This window comes from Pongo abelii, chromosome 5, assembly GCF_028885655.2.
Source record: "Pongo abelii isolate AG06213 chromosome 5, NHGRI_mPonAbe1-v2.0_pri, whole genome shotgun sequence".
Taxonomy (NCBI): domain Eukaryota; kingdom Metazoa; phylum Chordata; class Mammalia; order Primates; family Hominidae; genus Pongo; species Pongo abelii.
Window position 1 is genome coordinate 11,474,364 of NC_071990.2, and position 21,532 is coordinate 11,495,895.

General features: G+C 37.7%; 1 protein-coding gene across 2 annotated transcripts in view; it reads left to right on the top strand.

The window, feature by feature from the left end:
- The window catches only part of TMEM170B (transmembrane protein 170B), a 45,237-nt gene that overhangs the window by 10,768 nt on the left and 12,937 nt on the right, over nt 1-21,532 (top strand). Inside the window, exon 2 of one of the 2 annotated variants that reach the window (XM_024248018.3) lies at nt 16,612-16,782. The exons of the other annotated variant lie outside the window; for it this stretch is intronic. Coding sequence (XP_024103786.1) covers nt 16,612-16,782 — 171 coding nt within the window. The remainder of the gene's footprint in view (nt 1-16,611; nt 16,783-21,532) is intronic. 2 annotated transcript variants of the gene reach the window in all.

Genomic DNA, 21,532 nt, shown 5'->3' on the forward strand with positions numbered 1-21,532 from the left:
CCAACCCACATGTCCATAAGTGATAGACTGGATTAAGAAAATGTGAAACATATACACCATGGAATACGATGCAACCATAAAAAAGGATGAGTTCATGTCCTTTGTAGGGACATGGATGAAGCTGGAAACCATCATTCTGAGCAAACTATCACAAGGACAGAAAACCAAAGATCGCGTGCTCTCACTCATAGGTGGGAATTGGAACAATGAAAACACTTGGACACAGGTTGGAGAACATCACACACCAGGGTCTGTCATGGGGTGGGAAGAAGGGGGAGGGATAGCATTAGGAGATACACCTAATGTAAATGACGAGTTAATGGGTGCAGCACACCAACATGGCACATGTATACATATGTAACAAACCTGCACGTTGTGCAGATGTGCCCTAGAACTTAAAGTATAATATAAAAAAAAAAAAGAGTGGTCAGAGGTAAGAGGAGAGCCCAGAGAGTGTAGCATGTTGAACTTATTGTAGTATCAGATGAATAAGTCTACTGATGGCTGTATTTATTGAACCCTCACTGCGTATCAGACACTATATAAAGCATTTTGCATGCATCTCATTTTCTATAAAGTGAGCATATAAATTTATTTAATATATGTGGTTATATCAGGTGTGATAGGTTAATTTTTTATTTTTAACGACTAACTACATGAACAATAAAATAATCATAGAATAAACAGTGGCAGTACCAACACATTTAAAAGAAGCCTCAGGCTGGGCGCGGTGGCTCACGCCTGTAATCCCAGCACTTTGGGAGGCAGAGGCAGGTGGATCACGAGATCAGGAGATTGAGACCATCTGGCTAACATGGTGAAACCCCGTCTCTACTAAAAATACAAAAAACTAGCCGGGCGTAGTGGCGGGCGCCTGTATTCCCAGCTACTCGGGAGGCTGAGGCAGGAGAATGGCGTGAACCCTGGAGGCGGAGCTTGCAGTGAGCCGAGACGGCGCCTCTGCACTCCAGCCTGGGCGACAGAGCGACACTCCGTCTCAAAAAAAAAAAAGGCCTCATTAGATTGTCACAGTCACATTCCATCTCGTGACTTTAGCTAAGTAGATTAAGCCTTGAAAGAAAAAGATTTTTTTCACCAAACTTTATGCAAATAGGAAGAACACAGTTTCTTACTGGAGTCCAGTTGCTTGTGTTATGATAATCATGGAATATAATCTAAGAGCATGTTACCTACTTGTTGTAGTAGGACTTGAAAAAAATGAAAATAGCTTTGAGGAATGTAGGTTACTAGATCAATTAACATTAGCTTATTAACATACTCCATTACTCCCCTTCATTTGGTATGTTATCCCATATACTTATATGTATATCAATTTTTCTAACTTTTTATAAATAAAGACGGGGTCTCGCTGTGTTGCCCAGGCTGGTCTCAAACTCCCGGACTCAAGCAGTCTGCCTGCCTTGGCCTCCCAAAATGCTAGGATTACAGGCACGAGCCACTGTGCCCTGCCTCTAATTTTTTTCATAATCCTGTCGTGGCTTATATAATTTTTTTTTTTTTAAGTGGAGTCTCACTTTGTCACCCAGGCTGGAGTGCTGTGGCACGATCTTGGCTCACTGCAACCTGTGCCTCCTGGGTTCAAGCGATTCTCTTGCTTCCACCCCCAAGTATCTGGGATTACAGGTGCCCACCACCATGCCCAGCTAATTTTTTTTATTTAGTAGAGATGAGGTTTCACCATGTTGGTCAGGCTGGTCTCGAACTCCTGACCTCAGGTGATCCACCCGCCTCAGCCTCCCAAAGTGCTAGGATTACAGGCATGAGCCACTGTGCCCAGCCAATTTTTTTTTTTTTTAACCAACTCTTTACCCTGACAGATTGTATAATTCTTATATAAAAAAATGTATATCCAGGGTTTCGGTACTAAGGAAGGAAAGTGATATATTTCCTTCATAGAAATTTTACTTTTAGTAGTTAACATTTCTTTAACACCTTTTAATGTGCTGGGCATTGTTCTAAGAATGTTACATGTATTATTTCATTTGAGCCTCACAATAATCCCACAAGGTAGACACCATGATTAATTCAGTTTGTAAAAGTGAGGAAACAGGCAGAGATTATTTTGCTCTTGCTTACAGAGTGTCTAAGCCATGACTTGAAAAGTTACCACTCAGCTGCAGTTCAGTTGAGCAAACATTTGAGTAACTTTACGGTGGACATGGTGCTGTCAGAGATACAAAGATAAATACATAGCGACTATTTTCAAGAAGCTTATATTCTTATACATCTTTGTATTAGTTATCTATTGCTGAATGACATTACCCCCAAATTTAGCAGCTTAACACAAGACACATTTATTTTCTCATACATTTATTTTCTCTGATGGTCAGGAATGCTGGTTCTGGCTTAGGGTCTTACGGTGTCCAGTCAAGCTGTCAGCCAGGACTACTGCATTCTCTGCAGACTTGTCTAGGGCTGGGGGGGTCAGCTCTCAGGGGCATTCATGTGGCTCTTGGCAGGTGGTGGGAGGCCTTCTCCATAGGGCTACTCGCAACTGGTTTTTTCAGAGTGAGAGATCACACACACATAGACACAAACACACAGAAAGAGAAACCAACACAGAAGCCACAGTCTTTGATAGCCTAATCTTGGAAGTGATATACCATCATGTCTACTGTATTCTATTGGTCATACACAGACCAGCTCTGGAACATTGTGCGAGCAGACTGCACAAGGGTGTAGTGGGGACTCTTGGGGGCCTGCTGGACGCTGGCTAGGACAGTCTTAAAGGTGGGTATGGGGAGAAAGGAATGAGGCTAAGGGAAGACTTAGGGGCATCATAGCAGGTGAGGGAATGAAGTGTCTGTAAAAACAAGGTGATTAGAAAAAGCAGAAAGCTGTCTTGATGTGTAAAATCATGTTTAAATAGCACAGTCTAGCATTTTCAAGGATTAATCCTGATATTTCTTGATTATGAGTTATGTGTCAGTCTCTGTGGTAAACACTGATGAACAAAAGTGAAAATGTCAATCATTATCCATAAGGAGCTCAGTGATCTAGAGAAGCTAACCTTTAGATTAAGTATTTCTTTTGTGGCTTGTTGAGTTCAGGAAGAACCAGGCAATGGAATTGTGAAGACAACACAAGAAGAGGTAGAGAGTGGAGGAGGAACCTGTTCATGGGAGGGTAGAGAGGCAGGAGAGGTGAACTGCCTATGGGTTGGTATTACCAGGACATGATTGCATTGCTGGTCTTGGGTGCCTTGGAAAGCAAAGATGTTTTCATCAGTAATGTGAAACTGGATTTTCATTATACAGTTTTTTCCTTCTGTCACTCCCTACCATGAATTACGTGAATCTGTCATGGTTTCCAGGCCTACGTATCAGAATCATCTGGAACTGTTCATACAGATCCATGGCTCCAGTTGATATACGTGGAATTAGGATCTTAGAACAAGGCCTAGGATGCTGCCTTGTAAACCAGCTCTTCAGGAGATTTTGTTATTGAGAGCTTAGTGGTTGGGAACACCCGATTTTTTTAAAATTATTTTTTTGTGATCAATTTATAGCTATCTTATGGTGTATAATAGTTAATATGGGAGACTTAGACTTATTAAAATTTCAGTATAAATGACTCACTTATTTCCAAGAGCATATGATAACCCAGTTTTTTTTAAGTGACTTGTCTTTTAACAGATTATATTAAATTTATCTTTTGAGAATGTTTTCTTCATTTGTATGCGGCATTAGCCATAGAAAATTATCCTTATTAAATTATAATGCAGTTATCCCTCAGTGTTGTCATCCAAAAGACCACTAGGCTGGCTAAATAGTAGAAAGGATAGTTTTATCAGCAATATCAATTTGCAAACCAGGAAGAGACAGTCTCTGCCATGTGCAGAAAGCACTGTCTCTTCATAGAAGGGAAGTTGAGATTGGGTTTGATTGCCTCTCAGAGTTTGTATTACACAATAGAGTCATACATATTCAGCAGGTTTGGGGGAAAAGCTATACATATTTATGAGAGGAGCTGAGTGCATGCTCCGAGGGTAAACATGTGTAACATATATTCTCTGTTTACTTTGGGGCAAGGTTTTAGCATTAAAATGAGGTAGAATTTGACTATGTCAGAAGGTGAACTATGGGATGCAAAGGCAGTCTGTGCACAGTCTTTATGGTATAGTATAACTGGTAGAGACTGGCTTAAGGTCTACAATTGCTTATCAGAAAAGAATGTTTATAAGGCTGGTCCTGTGTCTAATCAGAGTTGTGGTCTGGGTTGTAAATCAGTAAGGGGTGGTCTGATAGCTCCTATTGTCAGGGAGTTTAGAGCCATAGGACTTCAGAAATTCACCATGCTGCCTGGGCCCTGAACCCTTGACCTGTAGGTAACTTTGCTTCCTTAATCTTAGTTTTGGTCTTAGTTGATAAAGAGGTGTCTATTTTGATCTCAAAGTATATATGGGGGATTGATTCTAGGACTGCTGCATATACCAAAATCCTGCAGTGGCCCTGCAGAACCCATGTATGTGAAAAGTCGACCCTCCCTGTAGGCGGGTTTTGCATCCTTAGAATATTTTTGCTCCATGTTTAATTGAAAAAAAAAAAAAAATCCACATGTATGTGGACTCGTGCACTGCAAACCTGCATTGTTTAAGGGTCTACTGTATCTTAAAAATTCTAAACATTTTAGTTATATTAAATCTGAAGTATATGGGAGAATGAAACATTAAAAATGTTTATGTAAATATGTTAGGTGAGCAGCTATTGGAATTTCCACCTCCCTTCTTGGATAATTGGGGTTCTGCTAAATTTTTTTCTAAAAATAAAGATTTGAAAGAAGTAATACGATCCTTGAATGTATGAGTCAGGAAATTTTTTAGCCTCAACTTCAACTAGCTAGTTTTTTTACTTTAGATAAGTCACGTATTTCCCAGGCCTGTTTCCTCACTTATAATACTATCTAATGTAAATAGTTTTCATACTGATTAAGGGAGAGCTGATCTAGAAATTTTATGAGTTAAGAAAAAAAGTTGAGAGGTTTTACTAGGAGTTAAGAAAAAATGTATGCATTTGCACATAAACTTGTTTCTTTAATCTTTCAAGTTAAGCAACTTTCTTTTTCAAGTGGGACTTCTTCAGACTTTTAATATACTTATTTGTAGAGTAAGGTTTAGAACCAAGAAAATCTTTGCTCTCTGCATACCTCCGACCTCTTAGACTTAGGCCTTCTTGAAATTTGGTTTAGGAAACTTGATTCAATATTTGAAGATTCCTTCCAGTTATGAAATTATCTCTCTCTCTCTTTTAATCCCAGTACAGCATAATTACTTCCTTACAGTTAGTCTGAATGCTATTTAAGGTGTGATTACTGTGACTTGACTTTGCATTATTTGCAGTTTTCCTGGTTATGCTTGTATTTCCTGATTGGTCATTCCTTTGGTTACCTATTTATATTTAGTTTCAGGAATGTATTATATTGAGAATTTCATTATAAGTTATGCTCGTTGGTGTAAAAAGTTTAATTTTCAGTATTTAGTATAAATATCCCATGGAAATGTTATATCATGAGATTGTAAAACATTTTATCCTTCTTCATTGTGAAGGTTTTTTTAGGTTGGTGATTCAAACAAACATGAATCAAAAAAATGTTTTTTTGTATGATACATACAATTTAAGATACTTGAGGGCACATGATAACAATTAAAACCATTGTATAGTTACTGTTAAAACTTCATACTAGATTCAGATTTTGACATTTAATCCTTACACTTTTTATCTGAGTAAAAATCACTGGAATTATAATTGATTAATTACTCAGTTAATCAGTTACAGGGAAGAACAAATTGAATGGCATCTTTTAGGAAGACAGTGCTGTGGCTTAAATATAGAGCAATTTTTGAACTATTTTAAATAGCCTTAACCTGATTTCTTTAAAGCAAATGATATCTTGATTGGTTTTAATTAAAAACCTGTTTTTCTAAGAATTGTCTTCTGTTTAATTATGGGTATTGTTATTTACAGTTTGAAATTATATAATTAGCAAGCAAAAGGGTAATTTAGTTTAAGTGGGTAATAAACAGTATTGCCATGAATTTTAAGATGGGCACTATGTTAAAGCAGCTCTTGAAGGTGTCACAATTAAGTTTAAAAGATAATGTTTCTGCTCTCTCTTAAGAGGCAAAAGTAGAAAACTATTAAGTATCTACAGTAGCTTTAACTTATGTATTAAATGTGGTTGCCAGTTGATAAATACAATTTATTTTTAAGTCTGGTTGAAATGTTAGCATGATTAAAAATAAGAAGAAAATGTCTTTTATGTTTACCTTCATTTTAGCCTCCTTTGTTGATTATTTCTTGGTGTAAAGTTTGCATCTGGTATCATAATCCTGTCTAAGGAGCGTCCTTCAATATATTTTGTAGCATAGATCTTCTGGCAGTTGATTCTCCGAGCTTTTTTCTTTCTGACAAATAAATGTTCATTTCACCTTTAGTTTTGAAAGACATTTCTGTTGAATATAGATTTCTGGCTTTATAGTTTTTTTTCCCCTTTCAGTATTTTAAAGATGTCACTCTATTGTCTTCTGGCTCAGAAATTTCTGATAAGAAGTTTCCTTTACTTTTTATATTTGTTCCACTGTTTGTAATATGTCTTTTAACCTCTGACTACCCTCAATATTTTCCCTTTATCTTTGGTTTTCACGCATTTCACTATGATGTGTCTAGGTATGTGTGTGCGTGGTTTATTTTTGTTTTGTTGTTTTTCAGTTCTTGGAAGTGGGAAGTATTTATCTTAGGATTCTGTGAGAGTCTTGGATTTGTGGTTTGATGACTTTTATTATTTTTGAAAAATTTTCAGCAACTTTCCCGTCAAATATCTTTTCTTCTCCATTGTCTCTTTCTTATTCTGGACTCCAATTACATATATGTTAAACCATTTGAAATTGTTCCATATCTTTTTTTCTAAACTTCTAGCATTTTCATTTGGCTCTTAGAATTTCCATCTCTACTGAAATTCCCCATCTGTTCATGTGTGTTGTCTGCTTCTTCCACTAGAGACTTTAACATACTAACAATAATTATTATAAAGTCCCTGTCTGGTTATTCTACAAACTGGGCCATCTGACTCTGGTTCTGTAGATTGCTTTCTCTCTCAACAGTGAGTTGTTTTTCCTGTTTTTTGAGTGCTTCTTATAATTTTTTGATTGAAAGTCTCACTAAAGACTGAGGTACATCGTGTTTATGTCTGAGATGGTCTGTTGCTTCCGTTAGACCAATAGTGAGAATTGATTTAATCTACTTAGGAGTTGAGCTGAATTTGAATTTTGTTGTTGTGGTTACCTTCAGTGCACCACACGCTTCACATTCTGTAAGGCTGCTGTTGTTGCCTTGTGCTTAGGGTGCAGCTCTGTACTGCAGGATTATTCTCAGTGGCAATGCTCCATTGTAGCTTTTAGCCATTTCTTCACAACTATGCCTCAGAAGGGGTCTCTCTCCACACACTAGCCTTCCCCCAGTGGTGGAATGCTGATGCTTGTTGCTTGCTGCTAGGCTCCTGAGGGGAGCTGTCCTGTTTTTGTGTTAGGCATGCTCTGTGTATGGGGATCTCAGGAGGTGGGGCTTTGTCAGCATTCCTGCCTTTCTGAACCATGGTGGCCAAACTCTTCTTACATTTGTGATTGTTCTTAGGAGTTTCTCGTCCTTCCATCGGCAGTAACAGACCTCTGCTTGGAATTGGGTCCTGAGTCCTGGGTGGTTTTCTGCTTCTCTCCCAGGAATAGAGGTTTTATTCTTCTACCTTTCCCTAAACTGGAGTTCTAGTAGAGCTTTGCCTGTCCCTTTAGGGTGACAGGATTTGCTGCCCTCCCCTAATGGCTAAGGCTTTTGCCTTGAATAAGAGAAGGGTCGCAAGAAGCAAGATTTCTGTGTTTCCCCAGCAGTCACCTCCTGCAGGCCTACACCACCAGCAGTGGCTCTCTCCTTCTCCGGCCTATGATCCAGTCTTTCCAGGGAGCACTCAATAGAGACCTGTGGAAAAGCACTTGCAAACGAGTGTGCATTTGTGTCTGTCACTTGTGTCATTTACTCAAGGTTGGTATGTTAACCCATGCTTGGTCTTTAACAATCTGTAAAAATTGTAGCTGATTTCTTCTTACCCACTTGTATGTTGCCCACTGCCTGCTCTTGTGCTTTACCAGGTAACACATGTCCCCCACTCCTTGCTTTGCATCCTCACCTCACTAATGAGCTAAGGAAAAGTTACGATTGTATAATTTTATCTTTTTCTCATTGGATGGGAGTGACATTTTTTGCAACTTTTTATATTAAAATTTAAATAGAATAACTGAACTGTTTTAGTAATCATAGATTTTAAATTTTACAAAATCATGCATTTAGGAAAAAATTGGGGACACTACAAACCTGAAATGAATGCGTGCTGGGCTTAATACCTAGGTGATGGGTTGTTAGGTGTAGCAGACCACCATGGCACACATTTACCTATGTAGCAAACATGCACATCCTGCACATGCACCCCAGAAATTAAAAAAATGAAATAAAATAATTTAAAAAAAGAAATTTAGATATTTTTAGAACATGGTCAGTAATGTAATTGTGCAGGTAATCTTCACATTTTTGTACTTGGTATTTTCCTACTTTTAGTTTCTTTACTGCTTGCTTCTCACCAGCGTTTGAACAGTATGGTAGATGGACTAAACGTACTTTTTTATACTCCCAAACCTAATGGAATTATCATTTATCCAGTTGTTCACACCAGAAATCTGGGAGGCCAGACATCACACCTCGCTCATCTGTATCATCCAGGCCATCCGCAAGTTCTCCTAAATATTTCTCAGATTACTTTCAATCCCAAGGCCAGTACAAAAATCCAGGCCTTAATTTATCTTTGTACTCTTTAAAATGGTTATTATTTATTCATTTATTATCATTACTATTTTTTTTAAAGTGACAGGGTCTCGCTCCGTTGCCCAGGCTGGAGTGCAGTGGCACAATCATAGCTCACTGCAGCCTCAAACTGCTGGGCTCAAGCGATCCGCCTGCGTCAGCCTCCTGAGTAGCTGGGACTGTGGGCTTATGCCACCACACCTGGCTAATCTCTTTGTACTCTTGAAATATTCTTATAGTCTCTCATCTCTATCCAGTCCCACTTTTCCATATCTACCAGAGTAATCTTTTTAAAAGGAGATATGATTCTATAACTTCTTTATTTAAAGTTTTTATTGGGTCCCCATAATCTTCAATTTTCACAAAAATTCTTCATTCTATATGGTCTATAAGCCTCTCCCCTTTCTTCACCAAAAATTACTCTGGCTCTAACATACCACTGTAATTTACAGCCTCATTTTACCATATTTTTTGGTTTTAGTCAAACCCAGAGTTCTTGCAATTTCATCTTCTCTATTATATACAATTTCATGATTTGAACATTGTGTTTTAGAGCAGTGGTTTCTCATTCTTGGCTGTACAGGAACATAAGAAACGTTTAAATTTGGGCAACTTTAAAAAATTCCAGTGCCCAAGCTACATCCTAAACCAATTAAATCGGAATGTCTGGGGGTGGTATCAAGGCATCATCATTTATTTTAGGCTCTCCCAGGTGACTGCAGCATACAGCCAAGTCCCACCTCCCACTCCACACTCTTATTGCACCTCCAACATGATTATCTAATTTGTTTAAATCTCGTTAATTTTTTAAAAATTCATGTGTGGCGCTGACTCTTCTTGGGACCTTTCTTGACAACCCACACCCTTGCACAGGGCTATGTACCCCATAGCATCACCTGCATACTGTACTCTGCAGAAACTGAGGAATTAGAACATATGTAATTGAAATGTCATTAATTGAACACTCAAAGTGCCAACTCTTGATAATATGTGAAACTACCTTGACTGTAATTTTCAATGGGGGATGGGACAGCCAAGCCCAGCCCAGGAGTCAGCAGACATTTTCTGTAAATACAGTATTCTACTTTTAGCAATAGTATTTTATTTTACTTAAATAGAAAATGTAGTAAATATTAATATTTTTGGCTTCATGGGCCATATAATCTCTGTCTCAATTACTCAGCTCTGCTATTGTAGCTTGAAAGTAGTCATAGACTATTATGAATGAGTGTGTTTGTTCCAATAAAACTTAATGAACACTGAAATTTGAGTTTCCTATGATTTTTACATGTCACAAATTATTGTTCTTTATATATATATTTTTTCTTTTTTTTTGAGACGGGGTTTCACTCTGTCACCCAGGCTGGGGTGTGGTAGCATGATCATGGGTTACTGCTGCAGCCTTGACCTCCTGGGTTCAAGTGATTGTCCCGTCTCAGCCTCCTGGGTAGTGAAGGACCACAGGAATGCACAAGCATGCCTGGCTAATTTTTTAATGTTTTGTAGAGACAGGGCCTCATGCCGGTCTTGAACTCTTGGGCTCAAACAGTCCTCCTGAGTCAGTCTCCCAAACTGCTGGGATTTCAGGCATGAGCTACTGTGCCCAGCTTCTTGATTTTAAAAAATCATTTCAAAATCTAAAAACCATTCTCGAAGACTATACAGAGACAGGTGGTAAACTAGAGGTGACTCATGGGCTATATTTTGCCGACCCTTGATCTATATAGCACTTTTCCAAATTATAAGTGTATCATCTCTCTGAGAGTCTAGTAAGTCCCCTATGTGGGACAAGTCCCCAAATTCAGAAGTCATTGCTATTAGAAAATGGGAGCAAGTTCTACACTTTAGATTTGTTGGTATAACAAAAAGCTTGAAATAACCCAATTTGGACACAGATTATTTAAATATATAATATGGACTATTTCTATAAAGAGCGTGATGGTATAAAAAAAGAAAATATATATATATAAAATATATAAATGGTATTTTCAGCTTCATTTCTAGAATGTTTAGTGCATAGTAAGTTTTCAGTATTGACTTGCTAATGACTTTTAGTAGAGAGGTTGGAGTCTCTGTATTTTTGAGGATTAAAAAAATAGTCTAATGAGATAGGTTTTGTTGTTTTAATGACTTTCGGAGTTTTAAATAAATACCTCTTATGTAACTTTATCCTAGAGTAGTGATTTCTGTCTCTACTGCATAGGATCTCATGAGCAGCTCAAGTTGAGAACCATTGGTCTAGTAGAGCATCTTCTCCTTTATTTTTATTTTTTTATTTTTTGAGACAGAGTCTCGCTCTGTCGCCCAGGCTGGAGTGCAGTGGCGTGGTCTTTGCTCACTGCAAGCTCCATCTCCTGGGTTCACGCCATTCTCCTGCCTCAGCCTTCCGAGTAGCTGGGACTACAGGTGCCCGCCACCACACCTGGCTATTTTTTTTTTAATTTTTAGTAGAGACGGGGTTTCGCCATGTTAGCCAGGATGGTCTCGATCTCCTGACCTCATGATCCGCCTGCCTCAGCCTCCCAAATCTTCTTTTTTGATAAAGAATAGAATGAGAGCCAGGCATAGTTGTACATGCCTGTAGTACCAGCTACTCAGGAGACTGAGGCAGGAGAACCATTTGAGCCCAGGAGTTTGAGTCCAGCCTGGGCAACATAGCAAGACTGCTATCTCTTAAAAAAAAAAAAAAAAAAAAAGAATGAAAAACTAATTTCTAAAAATATTATATTTGCAGTAAAAATGTGTGTAAAATATTTCAGACCAGTTGTTTAAAATAGTAAAGAATGTATAAAATGATATCATTCATCTCATATCTTATCTCTAAAAGATAACCATTGTTAGGTCTTCTTCCATTTGGTTATATGTTTTCTGTACAAATATGAAAATGTACTTTTTTAAACAAATAGGATTGTACAATATGTACCATTGTTTGACTTGTTTTTACTCAGTATTTTTTAGACATCTAGAGAAATTCATTTCTCATAAATAATGTTGTTGAAGGATTAAAAACAAAAGCACAGAAGATAATTTTTTAGTGGCTTGGCAACCAGAGCTGATGAAAGTTACAGATTGGGAGCAGAGCTATTTCTAGTATTGTTTGGAGGCTGGAACAGATCATAACTCTGCTGCCTTTTACCCCACCAAAAAGTAACACACTGCAACAATCCAGGCAAAATTAAGGTGAGGATCATAGACAGTCTTGAGTGGGGAAATGTTATAAAAGGAATTTCTGAGATACGTTCTGGAAGAAGGGATATTCCCTTCCAGAGAATTATGGTGATTATAGGCATGAGATGCTTCAAAGTTTCTGTTGTTTTGTGTATTACATTTTTTAAATGTTGTTTTGTATTTTGCAAAGTCTCTCTGGCTTCCTCCCTTCATTGTTACCCAATTGCTAGAAGCTTGGATGAGGTGGGGTATGAGTGGAGAGAGAAAACTGTGAGCCTCGGGGTGTTCACTTTAGCACAGACAGTTTAAGGAAAGGCTGTGATATTCCACTCCTGTCTTTTTACTAGGTGTTCTTCCCAGGATGTTGGGCATCTGCTTTTGCTCTAGTCCTTAGGATCCTGCGGTTCTCTTCACCTGAACTAATCCAGTAGGTTTCATGTATTTGCCGATAGTGATTGGGCCTTAGACAGTCTTGCTTATCCAGAGTTGATCAAAATCTTTAGAGTCCCTGTTCACTCATGAGGTTATGTTGATCTGTAAGGTAATTCAAAATAATAGTAATAACACAAAACCTAACATAACTGTTAGGTTATGTTTTCTATCATTTTTTCCATCATAAAGAGTATGATTTTTTAAAAGAGAGAAAGAAATATAAAAGTAAATCTGACATTAGGGTACTTTGTTCATGTTCAGTCTGATGAAGGAATAATCCTGGACTGGTCATTGGTGGACCATTTGAGATTCTATTTTAATTTTATGATTATTTTGATACCTTTGGTTTTTATAAAACACTGAACTGAAATTTTACTTTGCCTTCTCTATTAAGTAGATTTATTGTTGAGATCATAGCTACATATTCAGTAGTCAAACAACACTACTTTTTTATAATGTCAGATAATCTCCTGTTCATAGTGTTAAATATAGTCAATAAATAAATTATTTCCTCTAATTGTATTATAAGAACTTTTTTAAATGGGCTTGAGGTACAAGGCGGATTGTTGACTTTTGTATTGAAGAGTCTGTGGTTGTTGCAGAGCCTTTCCTTGTCTCAGGGTAAATTGAGAAAAGAGCTCCCTTGATGAAAATATACACCCCCATATTCTACTCCCTTATATTCTCACTTTATTAGGTTCACTTAGGAAAACTGTATCTTTCAATATGCAAATATCTTCTGAGCAAGTTGGGGTTTTTAAATTTTAATGTATTTATTATAAATTGAAGCCATTTGTTTGAGAGTAATGATCTGAAATACTGTTTCCCTGAATGCTGGAAGAGAAAAGCCTCTAAAAGGCAAGCTTTGTCTGTATTTCCGTAATCACTAGCATCTATCTCGTATGCCATTGAGAAGCATGCATGGTAGTTTAACACACACTGTAAAATATATCAGATGTCTCTTCTTTGAAATAATTTCAAATTGCATGAGTCCATTCTACGTGTCAGTTCTTAAGAATTTGGCAGGGTAAAGCTGATTTAAAAAAAAAATCTTTCTATTCTTTCGTTTTTTAAAATTAAACTTTTATTTTGAGATTATAAGAATCACAGTTGTAAGAACCAATACATAGAGAGCTTATGTACCCTTTATCCAGTTTACCCAAAAGGAACATCTCAGAAATCCACAGTATAATATATCAACCAGGATATGGACATTGATGCAGTCCACCAACCTTATCCAGATTTTGCTAGTATTTCTTGTACACTTGTACTCTTCTCTATTGTGTATTTAGTTCTATACAATTGTATAACTTACATGTATATCCACCACTATAGTCAAAGAAGAAATTCATTACCACAAAGATCACTCATGTTGCTTTTTAATAACCATGCCCTCCTTCCTTTTTAAGGAGTTTTTGTTTTGTTTTAAAATTCTTAGTCATGTATGGTCTTGACCTAATTATTTTTCAAATTTATATCATGCTTTTAAATTTTTTACTTTTTAAAAAAAATTGGTAAAAACAACTGATGAAGCACACTCGCTGTTGACTGGGGGCAGTGGCTCACGCCTGTAATCCTAGCACTTTGGGAGGCCAAGGTGGGCAGATCACCTGAGGTCGGGAGTTTGAGACAAGCCTGGCCAACACGGAGAAACCCCATCTCTACTAAAAATACAAAAATTAGCCAGGCATGGTGACGGGCACCTGTAATCCCAGCTACTTGGGAGGCTGAGGCAGGAGAATCGCTTGAACCCAGGAGGTGGAGGTTGCAGTGAGCTGAGGTTACTCCAAACCAGGCCCCCCTCCCTGCCAAAAAAAGGCACTCACTGTTTTCTCCACCCTCACACAGATCACTTCTGTGACAAGTGATGTGTGGTTTTTTTCCCACACCAAGCAATTCTCTAGGATACCAACTGGGTGTCCTACAGTTCAGTTCAGTTCTGACATTTACCTGGTGTTAGCATCCAGTCGCGCAGGTTAAAGGCACAGTCCCAGAAACGACTCCCATTTAGACACCAGTAGAAAGTCTGGGCTTCCTGTATTTCTGACTGGCTGTAAATTGGGGGTTCGCATTTACCCCTCCTCAGGTTTCATCATTTGCTAGAACAGCTCATAGAACTCAAGGAAACACTTCACTGGTTATGGTTACTGGTTGATTTTAAAGGTTACAACTTGAGGCTAGGCGTGGTGGTTCTCGCCTGTAATCCCAGCACTTTGGGAGGTTGAGGCAGGAGAATTACTTGAGGCCAGGAGTTCTAGACCAGTCTGGGCAGCACAGGCAGATCCTGTCTCTACAAAAAATATTTTTTAAAAACTAGCCAGGCGTGGTGGCCCACATGTGTAGTTGTAGCTACTGGGAAGGCTAAGGCAGGAGGATCACTTGATCCCAGGAGATGGAGGCTGCAGTGAGCTATGGTCACGCCACTGCACTCCAGCCTGGGTGATGGAGCAAGACTCTGCCTTAAAAAAAAAAAAAAAATCATATGGTATTCATTTGTGATGGTTTATTTTACTTAGCATAATGTCCACAAGGTTCATTCCTGTTGTAGCATGTGATAAGATTTCCTTCCTTCCCTTTTAAAACTGAGTAATTTTTCCATTGTATGTGTACCATGTTTTATTTATCCGTTCAGGGACTCTTGAGTTGCTATCACCTCTTGGCTATTGTGAATAATACTGATAAACATGGGTGTGCCAATATCTCTTTGAGATTCTGCTTTTAGTTCTTTTTGGTATATACCCAGAAAGTGGAATTGTTGGATCATATGGTAGTTTTGTTTTTAACTTCTTGAGGAGCCTCCATACTGTTTTCCACAGCAGCTGCATCATTTTACATTCCTACCAACAGTAAATATCCATATTTAATGATATTTGGATACATAGGTTTTGATTCATCCATTTTAATTCTTTAATGACTATTTTATTGACTTCTTTTACAATTGATAGTGACTACCTAGCCCAAATCACAGATGAGATACTTTGTATTATAGAATGTTTGCATATCAAGGATGATCCTCAAGGTGAAATCTAAATATTTTAGAGTCAGCTCTTTCAGGTGTAAGTGAGAGAATCCTTACCTGAATTGTTTAAGTAAAAAGAGGGATTTTATTACACGGGAACTGGGATGTGACATTGAATCTAAGGATGGTAATGAGTCAGGCCTTAGAAATAACTGATTAAGGGACTTGATTCTTTCTTGTCTTTGATGGATCTTTTTCCTTCTTGTACTGTGGCTTTCATCATGCGACGATGAAGTAGCTTCACAAATCTTGAGCCTTTCAGCTTCAGCTACCCAAAGAGCAAGGACACTCAGTTGGTCCCAATCCAGAAGTCCCAGGGGAAGGGAACGATTGGCCCAGCTTGGATCGATTGCCTTTCTTTCCAACCTCACTACAGTATGGTCAGGGAGAAGGAGTCAGTGCAAGGACATCTGTGGGAACTATATGGAGTGACTGGGAGGCAGTCGGGTGGCCAGAAGGAAAGGGAATGAATGTGAGAGGGAGAATGAAGAGTGTGCTTGTCCACTGTCTCTTAAGCTGAGATGTCAGTGAACAGTCGATTGAGGTCACAGTGGGGAGACAATACTGGAGCTTGAAAAGTTCTGGATAAGGAACACTAAGATGACTAGAGGCAAATAATTTATCTGACTGATTTTTTAGTACACCAAGTTCAGGGCCACAAGGAGAAAATGACTGAAATTCTTAAAAGGTAAAAATCATTGACTGATTTCTGGAATGATTTGAATTAGAATTACGAGGTAGTTAAAAACATTCTTAACACTGCTATTTAGGGTAGAAAATAAAAGATTCTATTTCAAACAGTAATTTTATAATTCTAAGAAGTTTACAAATATATCGGGTTTAATATAAAATTGATGGATGATAGCTATATAATAGGGGCATTTAGAAGAAATTAGAGTATAGTGTTAACCTTTTGAAGCCGTGGAAGGAATTATTTCCCCATCAGGCATCAGTGATGATGATAAAACTTATAATGTATTCAGTGCTACTTGTGTCAGGCACTGTGTGAAGCATTTTTCTATGTATTATGTCATTTAACCTCCCAAACCATAGGTGCTCACTATTTGTTAAACTGAATTTTCTAAGTTGTGTTTCAACAGATGATTAACACTTTGCTTTTCCTTTCAGAGATGTGGTACTGGATCTTCCTCTGGGCTCTCTTCTCTTCTCTGTTTGTCCATGGTGCTGCAGGAGTGTTGATGTTTGTGATGCTGCAGAGGCATAGGCAGGGAAGAGTCATCTCTGTCATTGCAGTCAGCATTGGATTTCTGGCTTCTGTAACTGGAGCGATGATTACCAGTAAGTTTTCTTTTGTCTGAGGATGTAAGTTTGTATGCACTTACCATTTTGGCAGCTGTGTTCTTATTATACATGTAACATTAGTGAGATCTTTTATGTAGATTACTTTTCAACACTTAACACACTCCATCTAGAAGATAAAGATGAGCTGATTTATTCATTGAACAGATAAGTTGTTGTAATTCTGCTATGTGAAGAGTCCTTTTACAAGGTTTTGAGGGAAATAGAAAACTTCATAAAAATTGGCAAGAGGCAAGGCAGGTCAATGGGAAAATTCACAGTGATTATAGTTTCTGCTTTCAAGTTGCTCATTTTCTAGGAAAAAAGAAAGGCATAAAAATATGTCAGTGATAATTATCATAAGCAAAAGTATAGCTCTGAGGTCCTTAATGTCATCTTCCTGTGACTACAAAATAAAATTGCACTTTCTTCTTATATACACATTATTATGGCCTACTAGAAATGAGCTGTGCTAGAGTGTCCTCTAGTGCTTTGCAGGTTTCCTGCTGTGCTGCCTACTGAGCTTTTTCAGACAAGTTTTCAGGTTCATTCCCTCTGGCCTTCTCTGCTTAACACTGTACTTAGGCCCAAACTCCAGCCTTGACTTCAGAGAATTAGTTTATGATTTTGTTATCAGCAGAAGGTATCCAAGTTACCAGCAGCAAATCCATACAGATCTGCAGCAGCCTCAATTCTTGCCTCCTCAGAAGAAATAATTTGACTGAGGGGTGTAAGACAGAAAAAGACACCAAGGCAAGCTTCAGAGCAGGAGTGGAATTTAAAAGCTTTAGAGCAGGAAAGAAAGGAAAGTACACTTGGAAGAGACCCAAGCGGGCACTTTGGAGGTCAAGTGCCCCATTTAACCTTGGTCCTACGACTTGCTGGCCCATTTCCAGTGTCTTGCACCCCTTTTCCTTCATTCTTCCTTTAGGGTGAGCCACCCGCATGCACGGTGCCCTCTTTACACTTGGGAGGCGAGCATGCGCAGTGTGTTTAAGAAGTTGTATTCGTGCTCATCTGAGGCTTTCTCCCCTTTTCCAGTGGAATGCCCCCGAAGGTCATACTCCACCATTTTGTCTTAATGCGCATGCTTGAGCCCACTTACGCATTTCCTGAGATTTTATTGGAAGCTACTGGTTACCAATTTCAAGTATTTTTATCCATTGGGAAGTTGCCTCTCCCTGGTGCCTGTGACCAATTATCATTTTAGTGTGACAACTGCCGGACCATCACCTGATGGTCACCTGACATTCCTGGTGGGTGGGGGTAAGCCCTCTCCTGCCCCACTCCTGACAACCTACCTACTGTAACAATTTCTGCAGCCGCTGGTTGAGCAGAGCTTAGGTGTGCACCCTGTTGAGACTGGAGTGTGCCACATCTGCTTGCTTAGTGTGGTTGTGCCAGGAACCGGGTGCCTCTCTGAGCTGCTGTTGATTCTGTGACTGCCAGTGCAGAGTACATGTGTCTGTTGCCCTTCACGTCTGGCCTATTCCCATATGTCAGGAGCAGCTGACTGCTACCACTGGGTCTGTTTTGGGACTCTCTGACAGTTTCTTCTTCCTTTCTAGTTGATTCTTGCCTCAGAGATAAGAAGGCAACCTTGTCTTTATGATGCAAGGGATTCCCTTCTTTACCCTTTCCAGAGTGATTGACATCCTTTGTCTTGAGAGGAAAGCCCTACTCCCATGTCCCTGGGTATGTCCTATGGCACTAATAAGACAACCATAAAATACTTGCGGGAAATGGGGAGGAGTCTGTTTTCTTATCCTTCAATTGCTATTTTTTGTTATATTGTGTTAAGTTTTTATAGTTGCTTTTGTTGTTTCTGCATTCAACCTATAATTTGATGATATGGATGGTACCTCATATGCTTCGTCATAGACAGGGTTTTAAACAAGTACTCAGGTTTAGCTAAAGCAAATGGTCTGCTTAATAGGAGTAGTACCAGATTGAGTAGGAAAGATAGAACCGAGCCAGATTCCAGAGGGCCTTGGAAAGCTATCCGGGAAGTTTGGGCTTTATTCTGCAGGCCATGGAAAACAAATGGATATTTTTGAATGCAGTTGGCAAGGGACAAGCAGTTCAGTGGGAAATTTTGTTTTGTAGTTGGTTATAGAATTAATGTAAAGAAGCAAGAGAAAACCCTGAAAGAGCAGGGACCTGGTCTGTCGTCATCACTGCTCGATCCCCAAAAATAAAACAGTACCTAGAACATAATTGATACTCAAAACATATAGGTTGGATGGATAGGAGGAGTGAGAGAGGAAGAGAGGGAGGAAAGGAAAGAAAGAAGAGGGGATAGGGAGAGAGAATAAAGAGGAAGGAAGAGGAATTAAGAGGCATTAACTGTAATCTAAACTTGAGGCCAGGTTCTGAACTAGAGTAATGGCCGTAGGTTGGGAAGGAAGGAGTTAATGTAAGAACTATACAAAGGACAAAAAATCTAAATTAGTTATTCATTGTGGTGGCATACAAAGAGATATGAAAGGGGCTGCCAGTAGTTTTTGACATGGCCACTGTTGTAATTGTGCAACCATGTACAGAGGAGGAAGGAAGAAGGAGCAGCTTGTTTGGAAGTTTAAGTGGTATGTGTATATATATATGTATTTATTTGCATATATTATTGCAAAAGTTTAAAGAGAGCATGAGAAATGGAATTCTTCCATTTATCTCTGATGATATGTGTGTATATATAACCCATTTTCAATTCAGTCAAGAATAAAGTAAGCCAGTGATTTTAGAAACTGCAGTGTTATATTTTTAAATCCTTAAAAATATAAGTCTGACACAATTTCAAGTAAAAATTTGTGTCCATATTAGCAATAAAACATTTAATTTTTTTCTGGCTAATTATCTGACCTGCAAACAGGTGAATTAGGAAAACTAGCCAACGTGAATAGTGATATTTATTTTCTTAATACAAGTTGTGAATACTAGTGCACTCAGCTGTATCTTCAGTTCAGTTATTGATTGCTAAATACCTATATTCAGTAAGATGCTGACTGAATATAGTTACATATTCATTATATTTTGCTACTTCTTAGATTTTATTTTGAAACTAGAGTGATTTTTCATATAGTGTTTTTAGTTAATACCAGAATTGGGAGAAACTGATTTCTATATAATGTCTAATTTTAGCTGTTTAATTTTAGCCAGTCTAAAAGTGTAAAGTAAGTTCTCATTGTTGGTTTAATTTGCATTTCTGTGATTATTAATCAATTTGAGCATCTCTTCCTATGTTTATTATGTATTTAGGTTTTCTTTTTTACAGATTGCTTCTTTAAATTCTGTAGTTTTCTTTTGGTATTCTTGTTTCCCTTTTATTAAATTACAGATATTTTTATATATTAGAGATATTGACCTCTTGTTGGTTTTGGACTTCGCAAATAATTTATCTCAGTCTTTTATCAGTTACCTTCATCCATGATATCATTTACGGAGCAGAAATCCTTAGTTTCAACATGATCAACTGAAAGGGTTTTTGCCTTATGGTTTATACTTAAAGATTTTATTAAAGAAGTTATCCTCCATTCCAGTGCCAAAAGATATTCTGATATATTTTCTATTAATTTTACAGTTTTTCATTTTGTATTAAGGTCTTTAATTCACCTGTAGCAGGAATTGGCAAACATTTTTGTAAAGGGCCAAGTAATAAATATTTTAGATTTCGCAGGCTAGTGGTCTCTGTCACATTATTCAGTTCTGCCAAGGTAGTGCAAAAGCAGCCATAGACATATGTAAATGAATGTGCATGGCCTGTTTCAGTAAAACTTTATTTCTATTTACAGCAAAGGCATCGGGCATTCAGGCCATAATTTATCCTCCATATAGAGTCTACCTTTGTTTTAGGTATTAGATAGGATTCTATGTGTTTTTTTCCCCCACTGCCATATAGTAAACCAGTTTTTATCATGCCAAACACTAAAAAATTCATCATTTCCATATTGATTTGTAGTGCCACCTTTATTGTGTATTACATTCTCAAAGTACAAGGATCTGTCTCTGAACTCTATTCTGATTCATTGGTCTTTTTATCTATTCTTGTAGAAGGGTCACTTTTTTTTTTTTTTAATCCCAGTGGTTTTTGTGGTATATCTTAATATCTGTCAGGAATAGGTCCCTCTTGTTACTTTCCTTTCTCAAAGTTAACAGCTGTTGATGGGCCTTTATTCTTTCATATAAATTTTAGACTATGTCTACTGGATCGCTCAAAAAGTATGATAATGATTTTTATTAGGATTTAACTGAATATAGAGGATAATTTGGGAAGAATTGGCATATTATATCACCCAAGAACATGTAGTGTATCTCTATTTATTGAGATCATCTTTTACGTCTTTTATTAGAGTTTAAAAATGCTTTTCTCAATAGGAAGTTTGCATACTTTTTATGAAGTTAATTCCTAAACTCCTGTTATGGCTATTGTGCATGGATATCTTTTGATTACATTGTTTAGTTTTATTGGTGTGGAGAAATACTATTAAGCTTTGTAAGTCAGATATATGAAAGATTAACAAAAAACTGGTTTTTTGGAGAGATAAGATGAATAGACTGCTGGCAAACTAAGAAAAAAGGGTTAAGGCAGAAGAGTAAAATACAGAGCATAATAGAAGAAATACTAAATCTCAATAATAAAGATAGAGAATTATAAAAATAAAATAGTTTTATGAACCAGCTATACCTAAATATAAAATGTCAAAATTTGACATAAGGGGAAATAGAAAATATGAATAGGAAAATAATTATTTTT